The following is a 15,375-nucleotide window of genomic DNA, read 5'->3' on the forward strand; positions in this document are numbered from 1 at the left end:
TTGAATAATGAGCCCATGGTATAGAATGAAATGTTTACTGGAATTTTTTTGTTTATTTGTTTTGTTTTGTTTTGTGAGAGGGTTTTTCTTTTTTTCTTTTCTTTTGGTTTTTTGAGACAGGGTTTCACTGTGTAGCTTTGCGCCTTTCCTGGAACTCGCTTTGGAGACCAGGCTGGCCTCGAACTCACAGAGATCCGCCTAGCTCTGCCTCCCGAGTGCTGGGATTAAAGGCGTGCGCCACCACCACCCAGCTCAAGAGGGTTTTTCATTGAAAGAGTCCTGGCTATCCTGGAATTCACTCTGTAGACCAGGTTGTCCTCAAACTCACAGAGATCTGCTGGCCTCTGCCTTCTGAGTGCTGGGATTAAAGGTATGCACCATCATGGCCTGGCAATTTTATCTTATATATTCAATGTGTATTATTTTATATTTGTTTTGTATATTCAATATTTTCAATATATGTTATTCATTAAGCTGTACAGAGTGATTTTTAGGCTAGCTGGAACTTTCTAATGAGATCTTGTCTCAAACAACAAAGCAAAATTATATTCAACTGTGTGTGTGTGTTTGTGTGTGTGTGTGTGTGTGTGTGTGTGTGTGTGTGTATGTGTGTGTGTGTATGTGTGTGTATGTGCACTATATAGGCCAAATTCAAAGACATCTATCTACCTGGCTCTGCTACCATACTCAGCTCTATTCATTTCTGAGAATGATTTATCAGAGACCAGTGGCGGACACCTAAAATGATTTTAAGAGTTATTGTCCTGAACCTTGAGACCCCTGCATCAGTTAAGCTGGGACACTTAAGTGCATTTTGTAAAACATTTCCAGGATGAGTCAATACAAATCAGAGTTGGAATTTTATTTTAAGACAGGTTTTCTCTATGTATCTCTAGTTGTCCCTGAACTCAGAATATAGGCAACATTGGCCCCAAAGTCCCAGAACTCTGCCTGCCTTTACCATCCAAGTATTGGAATAAAATACGTGTGCCACATCCTCTGATTACAACTTTATTATTTATGTACTTATGATTATTTGTATGTATGTGCTCATTTATGTGTGCATATATGTCACGGTTTGGGTGTAAGAGTCAGAGAACAATTTTGGATGGTGGTCCTTTCCCTTTAGCATGTTTGAGACAGGGTCAGTAATTTGCTATCACATGTCAATAGGCTTGCAGGATTTCTCCTGTCAGCCTTTTCTCTTGTGCCACGCCCACGACGATGTCGCCTGCGTGACAAATGCCTTGGATGAGGTGGTTACGTGGGAAAGGGGGGCTCGCGGCCCTCGGGTCTATGCCCCCGGTGACCCCTTATCAATCTGCCCGAATCATGGTGCCAGGCTACACAGAACCACGTAAAATTGCAGCAGTTTCACAGCATACTCTGGTGTATGTGTCTGTCTGTCATTCGCCAAATCTCACTTATCCTGAATACCTTCACCCCGTTCTCCCTCAGTCTGGTGTTCCTACTGAGACCCAGTCCGCGGCACTCTTGCCTTAAAAACACTGGATGACAGGCATGCACTCTTGAAACTGTCTTTAATGCAGAAGTAAAGTGATAGGTGCAAGGAGAGCACTTTATGTGTTAAACTATTTTCACAGCCCTCAAGTTTATGAAGCAGAGAATTTTGGATTGAGTCTTTTGAGACTCACATTCTAACCTTGTCTGGCCTGGAACTCTCCATGTAGTAGATATGCTAGGCCTGGAACTTGAAGATGTCCACCAGCCTCTATCATACATGATGATACCTGGGTAAAAAGAAATTTTTATTATGGAATTTTACAGATATTAGTAGAAAGAAGTTTGGGAAAGTATAGCCTTATGAGGGAGAGCACCACTTAATTGATAGGAAGCCATCTTACAGATTTGGTGACTTTGTAAGATCCATTTCCATGAGTTCTTAGGGAGTCTCTCTGTGTGTGTGTCTCTCTCTTCTCAATGTCTTTCTGTCTGTCTGTCTGTCTCTCTCTCCTTTTTTTTGGTAACAAGATCATAGGTCAGTTACTGAGGATGCTTGGATGGGACTCTGCGTTAATGAGGTAAAAGTGTGGATCAGAAGAGTTCTACACTGTGCCTTACTCTACATGAGATTCATAATTTGGTCCTGCAATCTTCAGACAATTGCTGCTTATATCTGGGAAAGGAGTAAGTCCATGCTCAAAAGGTTTTACATGCTTTGGCCTCAAACATGGCTCACTCATATTTGACATATCACTAAAAAAAGAAAAGTTTTCTGTCTACACAGTAAATTTTAATAATTTTGTGAGATGTTTAATATTGAATTTCAACTTGATAAGATTTAGAATCAGCTAAGGGACACTCCTCCAGGCACACCTGGGAAGGATTATCTAGATCATGTTATTCTCTGGGGTGTGCTTATGAGAGATTGCCTTGTATATGAAGTTCATTGATAGGAGAGGTCTTTTCTCTCTTCCAGAAGTGATAGCACCATTCCATTCCATGGTCTTGGTACTGGATTATGCAATAAGAACCAACATTTATCATTCTCTGACTCCAGACTATGGATAGAGTGTGATCAGGTTAATAGTAGAATCAACATACAGTAGATTGAAGGAATAGAGACTACCCTTGTTTACAATCTGGGTAGAGCCCAGATGTTTGGGCTTTTGCTGAGATTCTTCTTCCTTGGTGTCTTGACTGCCAATCCAAGATTGAAGGGTTCATGGAGAGCTGATGACTATGTCACAGATTTGAAATACCTGCAGAAAGGGCTTGAGAAAACACTGCTTACAGCAGGAACCTGAAGCTATGGTAGATTCTAGAACCATAGGATAACCATGGAGAGGTGCAAGTGTGCAATAGTATCAGCACTGTAGTAAAGCTGTGTGTGCTAAGGATGGCAAAGCCTGAAACATGGAGCTTGTCTAGTCCATGAGGTCCCAGAATACCATTAAGAATCTCAGAATTTGCACAATGAGATGCAGGATGCTATTCTTCCCTTTGTGAAAACAGTGAACTAGGCTGTTACTCATTTTTTTTCTACAGAATATAACTTCAGTAAACTGTAGACTCTTTAAATGTTGGAATTTTTAAAGACAATGGGAAATGTCTAATGTTATGATTAACATGAGATTCTGGGGACCATAAAAGGTAACATTTTCTTTGGTAGGGATGTATAATAAAATTTTGAGTCAAGTGAATATTTTCCACCAAATTTACTTTGGGTCTGGTTATTTTATCCACTTAATAGAAATGAGACTACTCCACCACCCAGTTTGCTGCACAAGATGAACAGAACCCAGATTATGAATTGGACATCTTTCAGGCCTCTAACTTGAGACACTTTTAATAGTGATCTTTGACATACAAGCTTGAGTATATTTCTGTGTCACTAATGTATAATTTCTTAAGGCTCTCATACTTGCAACCATGTACATAAAATCTCCAAAAAACAGACTTAGTAGACTGTCTTCATGTGTATCAGCATACTTATTCATACATAGGTTTCAAGGAAGAAGTTGGAATGGAAGAATTTGAGAAGGAATGGAGTGAAGAGAAAAAAGGAGAATGTGGTGTAATATCTTTTAAGTAAAATTACAGCAATACATTTTAATTAAAAAGAAGGGCTCAAGAGATGGCTCAGCGATTGGTAGCATTGGGGGTTGTTACAGAATACCTAAGTTCTATTCCTAGAACCCACATGGTGGCTAAGCATTTGCTCTAGCTCCAGTCCTGGTCATCTCCTGCCTTCCTCTGGACTCTTTAGATACTGTGCAGAGAGACATGTAGGCAAAACTCCCACCTAAATAAAGTTAAAAACAGTAAAGATTAAAGAATGGATTTCTCTTCAGTGGTGTCACAGGCCTGAGACAGACAGCAGCCAGAGATAGCGAAAATAAACTCCTTTGTGTCCATCATGGAAAGAGCTGTGGCCTTCTTCAGAGCCAGCCTCCAGAGGCAAAAGCAGCCTTGTTCTGAGGTGAAAATAGCTCAGCAGAGTCATCCAATTAAGAGCAGTGACCACAATGCTGATAGATGACATTTTCTTGAAGTTTTGTGTATTAGTGTTCCCTATCTTTTGTACTTGTGTGAACTGTCACATTGGTACAGCTATCTTTTAGATCAAAGGTCAAGATTGACAGGTAGCATAGTTTCCAAAGCAATCTACTTTCACGGTGCCATTTCCTTGACTTTCAGGTAAGACCTTGTACTGCAATATAAACATGCCAGAGGCATGTCTTTTCATCATTTATATAATTTATATTTGTTCCTGCATTATTTTGAGGTAAAAATATCCCTTGACTAGTACTGCGGTATTTTGATGTTTTTCACCTGTCTGCTGTGGAAATTGTTCTAGTTAAAAATACTGTTCATAGCTGCGTTCTTTCTTGCTCCATTTCTCTAAGTATTCAACTTATTGTGAAGACTTCACTTCTTACTATTAAATTGCCAAGAGATTAAATTTCATAAGGAAACTCCTAAAGCAATGGAGCCATCATCCAGCCTTGTAGTGGGAGAAGGACTGATCATCTTGTTTATGATCTGGTTTGTGCTTTTCTCTCTTGGTTTTCTGAAGTCTCTGTGTCAACATTAAAAGTACCTTCAGTTCACCTCTCCTCAGTGTGAAACCACAGAACAAACACCATCTGTTGTATACTAAAATCTATTTAATTGTTAATATTCTGGACACTCCTCCTGGGGAAGAGGGAAATCACTCCACTCAACATTGTGCAATGGACTGTACAAGCTATCCACTTTGTCTCCATGAGGAAGAAGGGAAAGTGCCTATGGGGTGCAGGAAGATAAAAGAATCTGTTTTTGAAACCAGGGGCAAGTTCTACTGAAATGCAAAACTCGGCAGATCTGGAAAAGGCCGGGGTCAGGGGTAGAACAACGGGCCAGGAACCACTCTGCTGTGTTCTGTAAGCACATTGTAACCCTAGTGATGTGCCCATCCAGCTTTCTGATGGAAGAAAGATCTCTTATCATGTTTGTGGTCTAGTTCCTAATCTGTTTGTGAACTAGTTCTTCTAGTTCACCACAATGTGAAGTCACAGAATACACATCTGTGCGATATTTTATTTGTGCTCCAAGAAACAAAACACATCTGGCTATCAGAGGACAGAAACATCCTCTATTTAGACATAGAGATCAGACTGTGGTGGCACACATGCCTTTAATCCTATCACTTGGAAGGCAGAGATCCATTTGGATCTCTGTGAGTTCACAGCCACACTGGGAAGAGAGTCAGGCGTGGTGGCACACAGCTTTAATCCCAGCACTTGAGATCTCATGTCTTTGCTTAGGAAGGACACACACCTTTAATCCCAGGAATTGATGGCAGGATGCAGAAAGGTATATAAGGGGTGAGGATCAGGAAATAGAGGCTTTTTAAGCCCCTCAATTGAGACCTTCAGAAGTGAGGCCTCAAAGGCTTTCAGTCTGAGGAAACAGGATCAGCTGAAGAGTTTGTGAGGTGAGGTTGGCTGTGGCTTGTTCTGCTTTTCTGATCTTTCAGTTTTCACCCCAATATCTGGCTCCAGGTTTTTATTAATAAGACCATATAACAATTCATGTTACAAACATCTCCTTTTTTGTCTTTAAATCTCTTTTCAATTGTTAATATTCTGGAAACTTTTCCAGCTGTGTGACAGGGAATTATCCCACACCACACAGTGCAGTGGGCTGTGCACACTAGCTAGCCGCATTGTCTCCAGAAGGAAGAAGAGAATGTGCCTATGGAGTACAATAAGATTGCAGGGATTGTATTGGAGCCCGGGACAGTGCTATTAAATTGCAGAAATTTGCTGATTTAGAAAATGCCTTCTGTGGAAGGCAGGCTTAAGAACCACTGTGCTCTGTTTTTAAGCATAGTGTGACCCTATCAGTGGTGCTCTTGTCACTCAGGCCTCACTAGACAATCAGGCCCTCTAGGTGACCTGTCAGTCAGAAAGCTTTGGGCTTGACTTTGAAGAGGAGAACCCGCCAGTGGTTTCCTGTGGTCTGCTGTGAGTGCTCCTGCAGGGAGCTCAGCAGAGAGCATGGACAAGCTGGAAACAACAACATTGTGAGTGAGGTGTTGCTGTCCCAAGATGGGGTGGGACAGATGATAAGGTGCCAGAGACAGTGTGGTGGGGCCTCCACAGATATGGGTGAGAACCTGCAGCCAGAATCCCTGTCCTGTGAGGTCCCATGTGGTCCTTGAAACTTCCTGTCCCAGGGTAGGCCTCTCAATAACTTTGCTGTGTGGGCTGAATCTGCACATAGAATGGGGGGCAGGGAGATGTTTGTAGAAACATCTTTGTAATCAACTTCATCATGCTTTTGGTGCTCCCATTCAAAGTGTTATACTCAGTTCACAGGAATCTCCTAAAGACCAACATGGAGACTGAATCCAGTATGTAAAAGCAAAGAGCCTTTATTTTCAACCTCAGAGGCTTGATCTGTCTCTCCCACACAGCAGTGAGAGCAGAAAGCCCTGAGCTGAGATAGAGTGGGGTTTTCATAATAGCAGTGTTTGGGTCGAGGGAATTTTCAGGGTTCAGGACCCTGATTGGCTGACAATTGTCTAGGGGTATCTGTAAAACAAAAATAGGTGTGTGCTAGACTCAGGGACATCTAGCCACCTTATCTAATTTTCAGAGTGTTTGGCATGTTAGGTGCTTCCCCATCTATGGGTGGATCCCTGGGTGGTATAATCTTATGGATTTTTCTGTATCTGGCTGTTGCCTGCTAGTAAGCCAGTCACAGAAGCTGTGTCTGGGCCCCTAGACCTGCCATGATGCTATGTGGTCAAGCTGTTTTTGTGCCCTTCCACAAAAGCAGTTTTTCAAATTGAAGAGGCCTAATTTCCCCAGTACCTTGTAGAGGTTTAGCACTTTGCATTTACTTTTCACGTTTAAGATCCATTTACACTTACTTTTGTGGAGGTTGTAAAAGGCATCTTATGTGTTGGGTAGCACTCCACAACTAAGGTGTGATGTAGAAGGGTAGAATTGGTGATATAACAGATTTACTAATTCTTAGGGTATAGTATGTCTCACAAAATAGAATTTAGTTAAGGGAGGACTGCCTCAAAAAATCCCCCCAAAGATAAGTGTACTGTAGCCAGGCCTGTTAGAGATTAGGACAGTAGAATGCACATTTGTTCACTTGATTGTCCAGATGTTTGGCTCCAAACCATTACAAAGGAGCCACCCCTGGTTTACAACCAGCCACTAGGCCTAACCGTATATAAAAAAATATCTAACAAGCTGCTCATTGAGGCATTACAGGGTCACAACCAACCTTAAGTCCTGCCATGCCTTGAAGTACCAGTGTTCTTCTTGAGGAAAGCAGAGTTCTGCCAGATGGGCAATAGGACGCCAGGTGACAACTATTTGGAAAAGTGAAACACTAGCAGGGGTGTGGTGGTGCACACCTTTGATCCCATCACTCACTTGGGAGGCAGAGGCAGGGTGATCTCTGTGAGTTTGAGGTCAGTCTGGTATACAGAGTGAGTTCCAGGACAAGCTCCAAAGCTACACAGTGAAAACCTCTCTTAATAAAAAAGAAGGAAGAAAAGTAAAACACTATTGTGTTACAGAGTTGTCTGATCAAGCAAGGATCTCATTTACACCCTCAGGAATGGAGGAGGAAAATTCTTGGGAAGGCAGTTAAAGCCTGGGACCTAAGCCTTGGGAGCTTTACCTTAGGGCCTAATGTATTGAAATTAAAACAGAGCTCCTTCCCTAAAACCAGGAATAAGCTTTGGAGAGCTGGTAATGGCCTGGGACTAGGGCCTTTGTGGTGGAACTGCTTCAGAACCTGAATCTGTCCCATTGTATTATAGTTTGAGCTGACTTCATAGAAGTCATCCATTTCCTTCCCTTTCCCCCAGTGTTAATAAATAAAGTTGCCTGGGGGTCAGAGCTATTAGCAAGCCATAGGAAAGAAGGGCAGTGGTGGCATACACTTGTAATCCCAGCACTTGGTAGGCAGAGCTGGGTAAATCTCTGTGTGTTCAGGGATACAGCCATTATTGGATACACATGCTTTTAATCTCAATACCAAGCATGGAAAACCTGGAGGCTTATACAGACAGGCTGTGACAAGGTGGTCATGTGGTTGGGTTTACAACCAATGAGAAGGCAGAACAGGAACTCTATATAAAGACTTTAACACAGGGGTAGCTCTGGTTCAGAGAGGTAGGACCACTGCAGGAGGAAGGGTAAGGTTTTAGCTCTTAGCTCTGACCTCTTGGCTTTCTTCTTTGCATTGGTTCTATGTTTTTTATTTAATAAGAAAGTTGGTTACATCTACACCCCAGGACATAGTTTACATGTTGCTATTCTTCTTAAGAAGCTTAGTTGAAATGACACATAGATTGTGCAAGGTCTCCCCACCCCAGCTTTTATCTTTTCTAACTTATACTTCCCCTCTCTTTCTCATTCCTTGTGACCTTCTCCTCCGAACCCTGTCACTGAAGAAGGTCCTGCTGTTCCACTGGGGTATTTAAGAAGTAATTTTGGAAACATCTTTGCTGTGTGAGTCTCCCATCTGTCTAAGTGGGTAGACTTGCAATCTTCTGTCCCTCTTTATATTGCTCAAAGTGTAATCTGGATCCTGAATCTAAAAGTCACAAGGATGATAACATATGTTGAATGCAAAAATCTTTTCTAGAATGGATCCTCTGTGTGCCTTAGGTGGAGATGGATGCATGCTATCATTAAAGATATTTTTTCCTTATTAATCTCTTAAGTGTGTGTAGTGATTTCTCCCTGGGAAGGCATATTAATTCTAGGACACCTGCATTTTAATCCTGTTAAAAATATTTCTGACACAAGCTCTCTTATATTGACACAAGTGGCTTTGGTCCCAGTCTGTTACTCTCCAGGGCAGTGACATTTCTGTCCTCTTTATCACACCTGCAAAATTTTAAATTGAATGATTGTATTATCTCAGAGTTTCAAACTATCTATCTGAGTCATGCAATTGAATATCTATTGCAGTAAAGGAAAAGGATTTGCATGTAAAGAATATTTTCTGTCTTTAGACCAGAATAGTGGTAATAGTTTATTGTGTACACTGCTGGGGGAAACAGGGTAGGCAAACAGCTGTTGGATGCACCATTATGAAAAAGGACCTGATTGGTGCAGGAGGAGTGATTTTGTAATTCCCAAGAATATACTAATTGATGTGTTGTTCATGAAGACAGACAAGACTGACTGGGGATTTAGGGAGTGTGGAAATTTTATGTGCTGATGGCCAGCCAGCCTTGACTCAGCATACCTTGTAGGCAGGGCAAGTGTCAGTTGAATATTTGGTGGCTGGCTTGGTGTCCCAGTTCCATCACTGGAAGACTTATGTGGTTATAGAAGATGCCTGATTCAGCCTCCATATTCTTAATTATTTGCAGTCCTCACTAAGGTCATCCCTATAGGTTCCAGGATATTTGCAATGCATTGTTTTCATGCCCTCTTCTAAAAGCTCCTGTATTCCAGGTATCTCTCCCTACCTTCTTCTCCTCCTCTGTCCCTTCCTTGCTCACCTGATTCTGACTGTTCCCATCTATACCAGCCTCCAGTGCACCCCAAAATATGCATTCTACTTTCTCTTCCAAGGGATAGATGCACATCCTGCCTAGGGCCATTATTGTTATTTAGCCTCTCTGCGTCTATGGATTGTACTGTCATTAACTGTGATTACTGTGGTTATATCTTACTTAACTGCTAATATCCACTTATAAGTGAGTATACCATGTTTGTGTATGTGATTCTAGCTTGCATGACTGAGGATAGTAAAGAAAGCAAGAAACTATGCAACAAACAAAATAATCCAAGTATAAATGGGATACACCTCTGAAAAGTATTTTCAGTAGTGAATCTAAAGTGGCTGAGAAACACTTGAAGAAATGTGCAACATTCTTAGCCATCAAGAAAATACATATCAAAACTACTTTGAGATTTCATCTTACACCTTTCAGAATGGTTAAGAGCAACAACACAAGTGACAGATAATGCTAGCAAGGACATGGGGCAAGGGGATTCATTGCTGTTGCAAGTGCAAATTTGTATAACTACTGTGGAAATCAATATGTAATCCTCAGAAATTTGAGAGTCATTTTCTACAAGATTCAGCTATACTACTCTTGGCCATTTACCTGAATGATGCCCCTCCATATAATCACAAAGATACTTGCTCAAATATGTTCATAGTGGCTTTATTCATAGTAGCCAGAAACTGCTTTGTCTGTGATAGATTGTGTTGATTGATGATTGATGCGGGAAGGCTCCTTAATTGAGGGTGGCAATATCCTAAAGAAAGTAGGCCTGGGCTAGAAAAGGAAGCTGTCTGAGTATGAGAGAGTGACTAGTCAAGAGAGAAGCCCAGAAACAATCTTGGCCCATGGGTTTTGCCTTCAATTGTTAGCATGAGTTTCTATCCTAATCTCACAAGGTGATGGAGTGTAATCTGACACAATCAGCCAAATAAACCCATTCATTGCCTGAGATATTTCTTGTCAGAAAATTTAATCACAGCAGGATAAAAGCAACTTAGAACAAAAACTGGAACAAGAAAAGTGGTGTTGTTCCTAAATAGAACTTTCGATATTGTCTTTTGGAAGAATGTGGATGATATTAAGAATTTAGGTGGCAAAAACAATAGAAAGATGTTCATAGAACTTAATTGGCTGTTCTTTTAAGACCAGGAAGATAGGAATGTTAAGAGTAATGACAGTAATGACAGAAACAGATGCAGTCCAAAGAAAGTAAGTTAGAGGTTATTTGGGTGATATTTTGGCTCCACAATTTTTCTTATTCTGCCTATGCCCTGGAACTTTAGTGCCCCGGCCAGCGGGGTGTCAACGGGGGCGACCCACCTGTGGGAGAGAATGAGAGGGACGGGGGGAGACACGAAAAGACGACAGCAAGACAGTGTGTTCTGATCATGCTGCAAATTTTATTCTCCTCAGCAAGGCTTATATAGCATGAGAGGGGGAGGGAAGGAGGGAAGGGGTGCACTACGTGCCGTACGTGCAGGTGAAGGGCTATGTGCAAGTCGTGCAAGTCGTGAGGCTGCTAGGTGGTAAGGTCACTGGTCAGGGCCCATTGTTCTGTTGCTATGCTATCTGACCTGCCTGACCTGTTCTTTATCTTTGGTTTAGGGTAGGGGCTTGTTCTCTGGCTTAGCTAGTACTTTTCCATGGTCCATGTTTGGTCTCTGACACTTTAACAATACAGAATTTTAAAAAAAGGGCTAATTCTTTAAAGGAAATATTGAATTTGTTACATGGTTATTACTGAAGACTCATTCAGGTCTAGAGTGAAAATATAACAAATGGGGAAGAAGTAAATGGAAATGAAAAGGTAGATTCAGATGGCATTTAACTGGGAAATGTTGTGCAAAGAGTGTGACCCCCAGAGAGACCACCAAGGACGAGCATACCAGAATGCAAAAGCAAGGTTTATTTCTGTTACAACTCATGACAGGGAACTCATCTCAAGCACTCACTGGCCACAGTGCAGTGAGGCAGGGAGGAGTTACTCTTTCTTGGGTAAGTTAGTTTTTATAGACACAAAATTTCTTAGAGGGAAGGGGATTAGTATGGGTCCATCCTTGATTGGTCCAGTTTTTCACAGGCTTGGAGTTTGTCTTATTTCAGCATATCTGTTTGCCCTGTCAGGAGTTTTACAACCCATCTCCAGGGTCTGGTCATATTATCTCCAGAGAGGGGCATCTCATGGTTAATCAGTCACCACCAGATACCCTGACTTTGTTCTTTTGAAAACACCTGACTTCACCCTCTCAAGGAAGGGGGTACTGACTCAGTTCTGTTTAAGATATCTCTTCCCTCAGCTCTTCTGGGTTTGGGGGCAACTGTGTCTGGGCCTTTGGTGGGAGTCTTTCAGAAACAGGCAGGAAATCTCAGAGTTTATCACAATTATAAAGAAGGTGCTTGCTATGGAATGGAAGCCTAGCAAAGTGCCCTAAGGTTAAGATTCCATTCTGCTAAATGTTCAACTTGTGGAAGCAGTAAGTCAAGTGATCTTAGTAAGCAAGTTAATACAAAATTGGCTGTATCTGTGGTTCAATCATGTTAGTGTCCACCCCAATTAAGAAATCAAACTTTACAGGATCCCCCTTCATGTGCTGTCTTGGAAACAAGAATGAATAAAAATTTAGGGTCATGAATTCTTAGTCTGTGGTTACAGTTCAGCACTTGTTGCAGGCATGTATGTTGACAGAGGCAGAAACTCAGTGAGGGCACTGTGGGTACTCACTGCATGAAACTATGAGGATGAAGCCTGGTGTTGATAGCTTTAGTCCATCTTTACTCTTTAAGGGGCCTGCCACTCAGCTCTGAAATAAATAACACACATTGAAGCCTATTTTTTCTTATAAATGTCTGGTCTTTGCTTGTTTCTAATTAGCTTTTTTTTTTTCTTTTCTTTCCTTACTTTTGGTTTTTTATGGCAGGGTTTCTCTGTGTAGCTTTGTGCCTTTTCTGCATCTTGCTCTGTAGACAAGGCTGGACTCAAACTCACAAAGATCTGCATGCCTCCACCTCCTGAGTGCTGGGATTAAAGGTGGGCTCCACCACAGCCTTTCTTAACTTAAATGACCCCATCTACCTGTTGCCTCTGGGCTCTTATCTTCCTCTATTCTGTATACCTTTCATTACCTCTTATTCTTTGGGTTGCTGTGCAGCTGCATGGCTGGCCTCTGGTGTCCTCTTCTCTTCTTGAATCTCCTTCCTTTTTTTCTTCTAGATTTCTCCTTCCATTTATTCCTTCTGCCTATCCCTTCTTAGCAAGATACTGGACATTCAGGTCTTTGTTAGCTCAATCAAGTATTTTAGACAGCCTATGAAAGTATCACAGTTTCACAGAGCTAAATAAATGCATCTGAAAAGAATGCAACACATATTTGAATCATTAAAGCAAAAGTTCCACAGCATAAACAAATATAACACATCTTAAAATCATATGGTACAACAGCCTGAGTTGCCTTTAAAAACCACAAGGTGTTGAGACACCTAAGCTATGAGACATCTTCCATGGAGCATTTTCAGAATATAGGGATTTGAAATAACCAAGGAGAGAGATGTATGAGAAGTTGCAGGGATATGGCCAACTAAGCCCTTTGAAACTGAAGCCACATGCATCTGAGACAGAGATAAAGGGATTTGATATTTGTCCTGCTGTGCTTCAGTCTTGCCTTGTTCCAATAATTCCTCACTGTGTTGTGTCTCCATTTTTCTCTTTTAGAATGTGAATGGTATACTGTGACATTGTATGTTAGGAAGATTTAAATTTGTTTTTTTTTTCTGATTTTACCAGATGTAACTATGAAGAAATTCACTTGAGTGTAAAAAGAGTCTTTGGACATTTTAACAGTATAAGGGCTGTTGCATACAATGAAGATCACTGAGGTGACTAAATGCATTTCCTTCATGGATGACCATGAGCCTATAGTGACCTGGGTCAGAGTATAATTGATTGAATAAAAAACATCCTATAAAGGATGATGTATTTGAAGATGTGTCTCTCCTTGGTTACTTTCTTCTGGTTGTTTGTAAAACATTTAGTAGCATGAACGATTCTGGCTGAAATTCCTCATTGTGGTTGTGATATGAGTCTCTATAGCCTCAATCTATTCCTGCTTTTTGAGTCTACAGTTTTTCGGTTGAAACTAATTTGCCAGCTTCCTACATTTTCTGTCATGATTTCACCAGCATTGTAGACTCTATCTCTAATTCACATAGATACAGTAGAAGCAAATGGTATTTATTGCTAAGGCAGTGTGGTAGCCTGCTGTTTTAATAATTTTCTTTTTTTTATGACAAGGTTTGTCTGTATAGCCCTGGCTGTTCTGAAAGTATACCCCTTTACATCAGGCTGGCCTTGGACTCAGAGATCCCATTGACTCTGGATCCCAAGTCCTGGGATTAATAGTGGACCAACATCTGTGGATTTTTTTATATTAATAAGCAATGGGAGTGGAATGTAGGTTTTCATACATATCAAGCATATGCTGTTGTACTGAACTTCACCCATATTTTGAAATTTAAACTTTTGGCTGAGAGTACCATTGGTTTTCTCAGGATAACATGTGCTCATGTCACTAATAATGCCTGAGCCTTCTCAGTCATTAGATTGCAGATACATGACCTTCTTGCTGCATGGTGTGTGTTTTAAATTTTACATGAATATGAATTTTTTCCCTGTATGCATGGATATGCATCATGTAGGTCCCTGTTTCTCACAGTGGAAAATGGTGATCTTAGAAACCCTGATCTTCCAGCACTCGGGAGGCAGAGGCAGGTGAATGTCTGTGAGTTAAAGGCCAGCCTGGGCTACCAAGTAAGTTCCAGGAAAGGCGCAAAGCTACACAGAGAAACCCTGTCTTGAAAAACCAAAAAAATAAATAAATAAATAAAAAAGAAACCATGATCTTGGAATAATGGATATCTGTGTTCCCCCACTTAGGTACTTGCAATTGAGTCCACTTATATGCATGACTAGCAAGAGCCTTTTGCTACTGAGTCATTTTTCCTGCCCTGTATTTATTATTTATAATCAACATTAACATTTGTAATATTTTCATCTTTCCATTTGTAATTGTTTAAAAACACAGTGCCTTTAATAAAATCTTATTGATGTTACAGTTTGAATATAGAACTGGAGAGAATGCATAACTCTCTGTAGGGACTTCAGTAAAAACCTCTGAGTTCTTTCTATCTTTATTGTTTGTTTGTTTGTTTGTATGGGATACAGGATCTTACTATGTACTTCTGGCTTTCCAGGACCTGATTGCATAGACTTGGCTGGCATTTATCTCAGAGGCAGATATACCTGCCTCAGTCTTTTGAGTTCTGAGGTGAAAGGCCTAAGACTATATACCCAATTTGTCCATTTTCTTTTTATTTTTGTAGTTAGAGATTGTGCATTCAATTCTCTCATGTGTACTCTGTACTGTTGATCTGTTTACTTGTCTCTTTATGTTTGTTAATAGGCATGTTTCTGGCAAATTGATATGTTATTCAAAGAGTATAGAAATGACAGAGGTGAAACCTTTACTTCATTTTCATTCTAAAATGAATCGATAATTACATTATAATATCTGTGCCATAAAATAAGTATAGGGAACACCAAGATTACATGACTACAGTGTCAAAGAAGTATACATTTACAATGTTGTCAATATCATGCTTTCCGTTGCACCCATGTATGGGATACTTTAGAATGCAGTTTCCTATGATGATATCCATGTCAACTTCACTTGGGAAGAGTAGACTTTGCTGAATCCTTCCCAGAAGAGTCTCTACAAAGATGTAATGCTGGAGACCTACAGGAACCTCACTAGTATAGGTAAGGCTAAATTTTCCATCATGCTTTAAAATAAGGACACAACCGATCCTTGATAATT

General features: G+C 40.8%; 1 protein-coding gene across 1 annotated transcript in view; it reads left to right on the forward strand.

Moving 5' to 3' along the window:
* Window positions 1-1,296: 1,296 nt before the first annotated feature.
* Window positions 1,297-15,375, forward strand: part of LOC131900968 (zinc finger protein 761-like) — a 42,211-nt gene continuing 28,132 nt past the window's right edge. Inside the window, exon 1 of the mRNA XM_059252271.1 lies at window positions 1,297-1,357. Coding sequence (XP_059108254.1) covers window positions 1,297-1,357 — 61 coding nt within the window. The remainder of the gene's footprint in view (window positions 1,358-15,375) is intronic.

This window comes from Peromyscus eremicus, unplaced genomic scaffold (assembly GCF_949786415.1).
Source record: "Peromyscus eremicus unplaced genomic scaffold, PerEre_H2_v1 PerEre#2#chrX_unloc_1, whole genome shotgun sequence".
NCBI lineage: Eukaryota > Metazoa > Chordata > Mammalia > Rodentia > Cricetidae > Peromyscus > Peromyscus eremicus.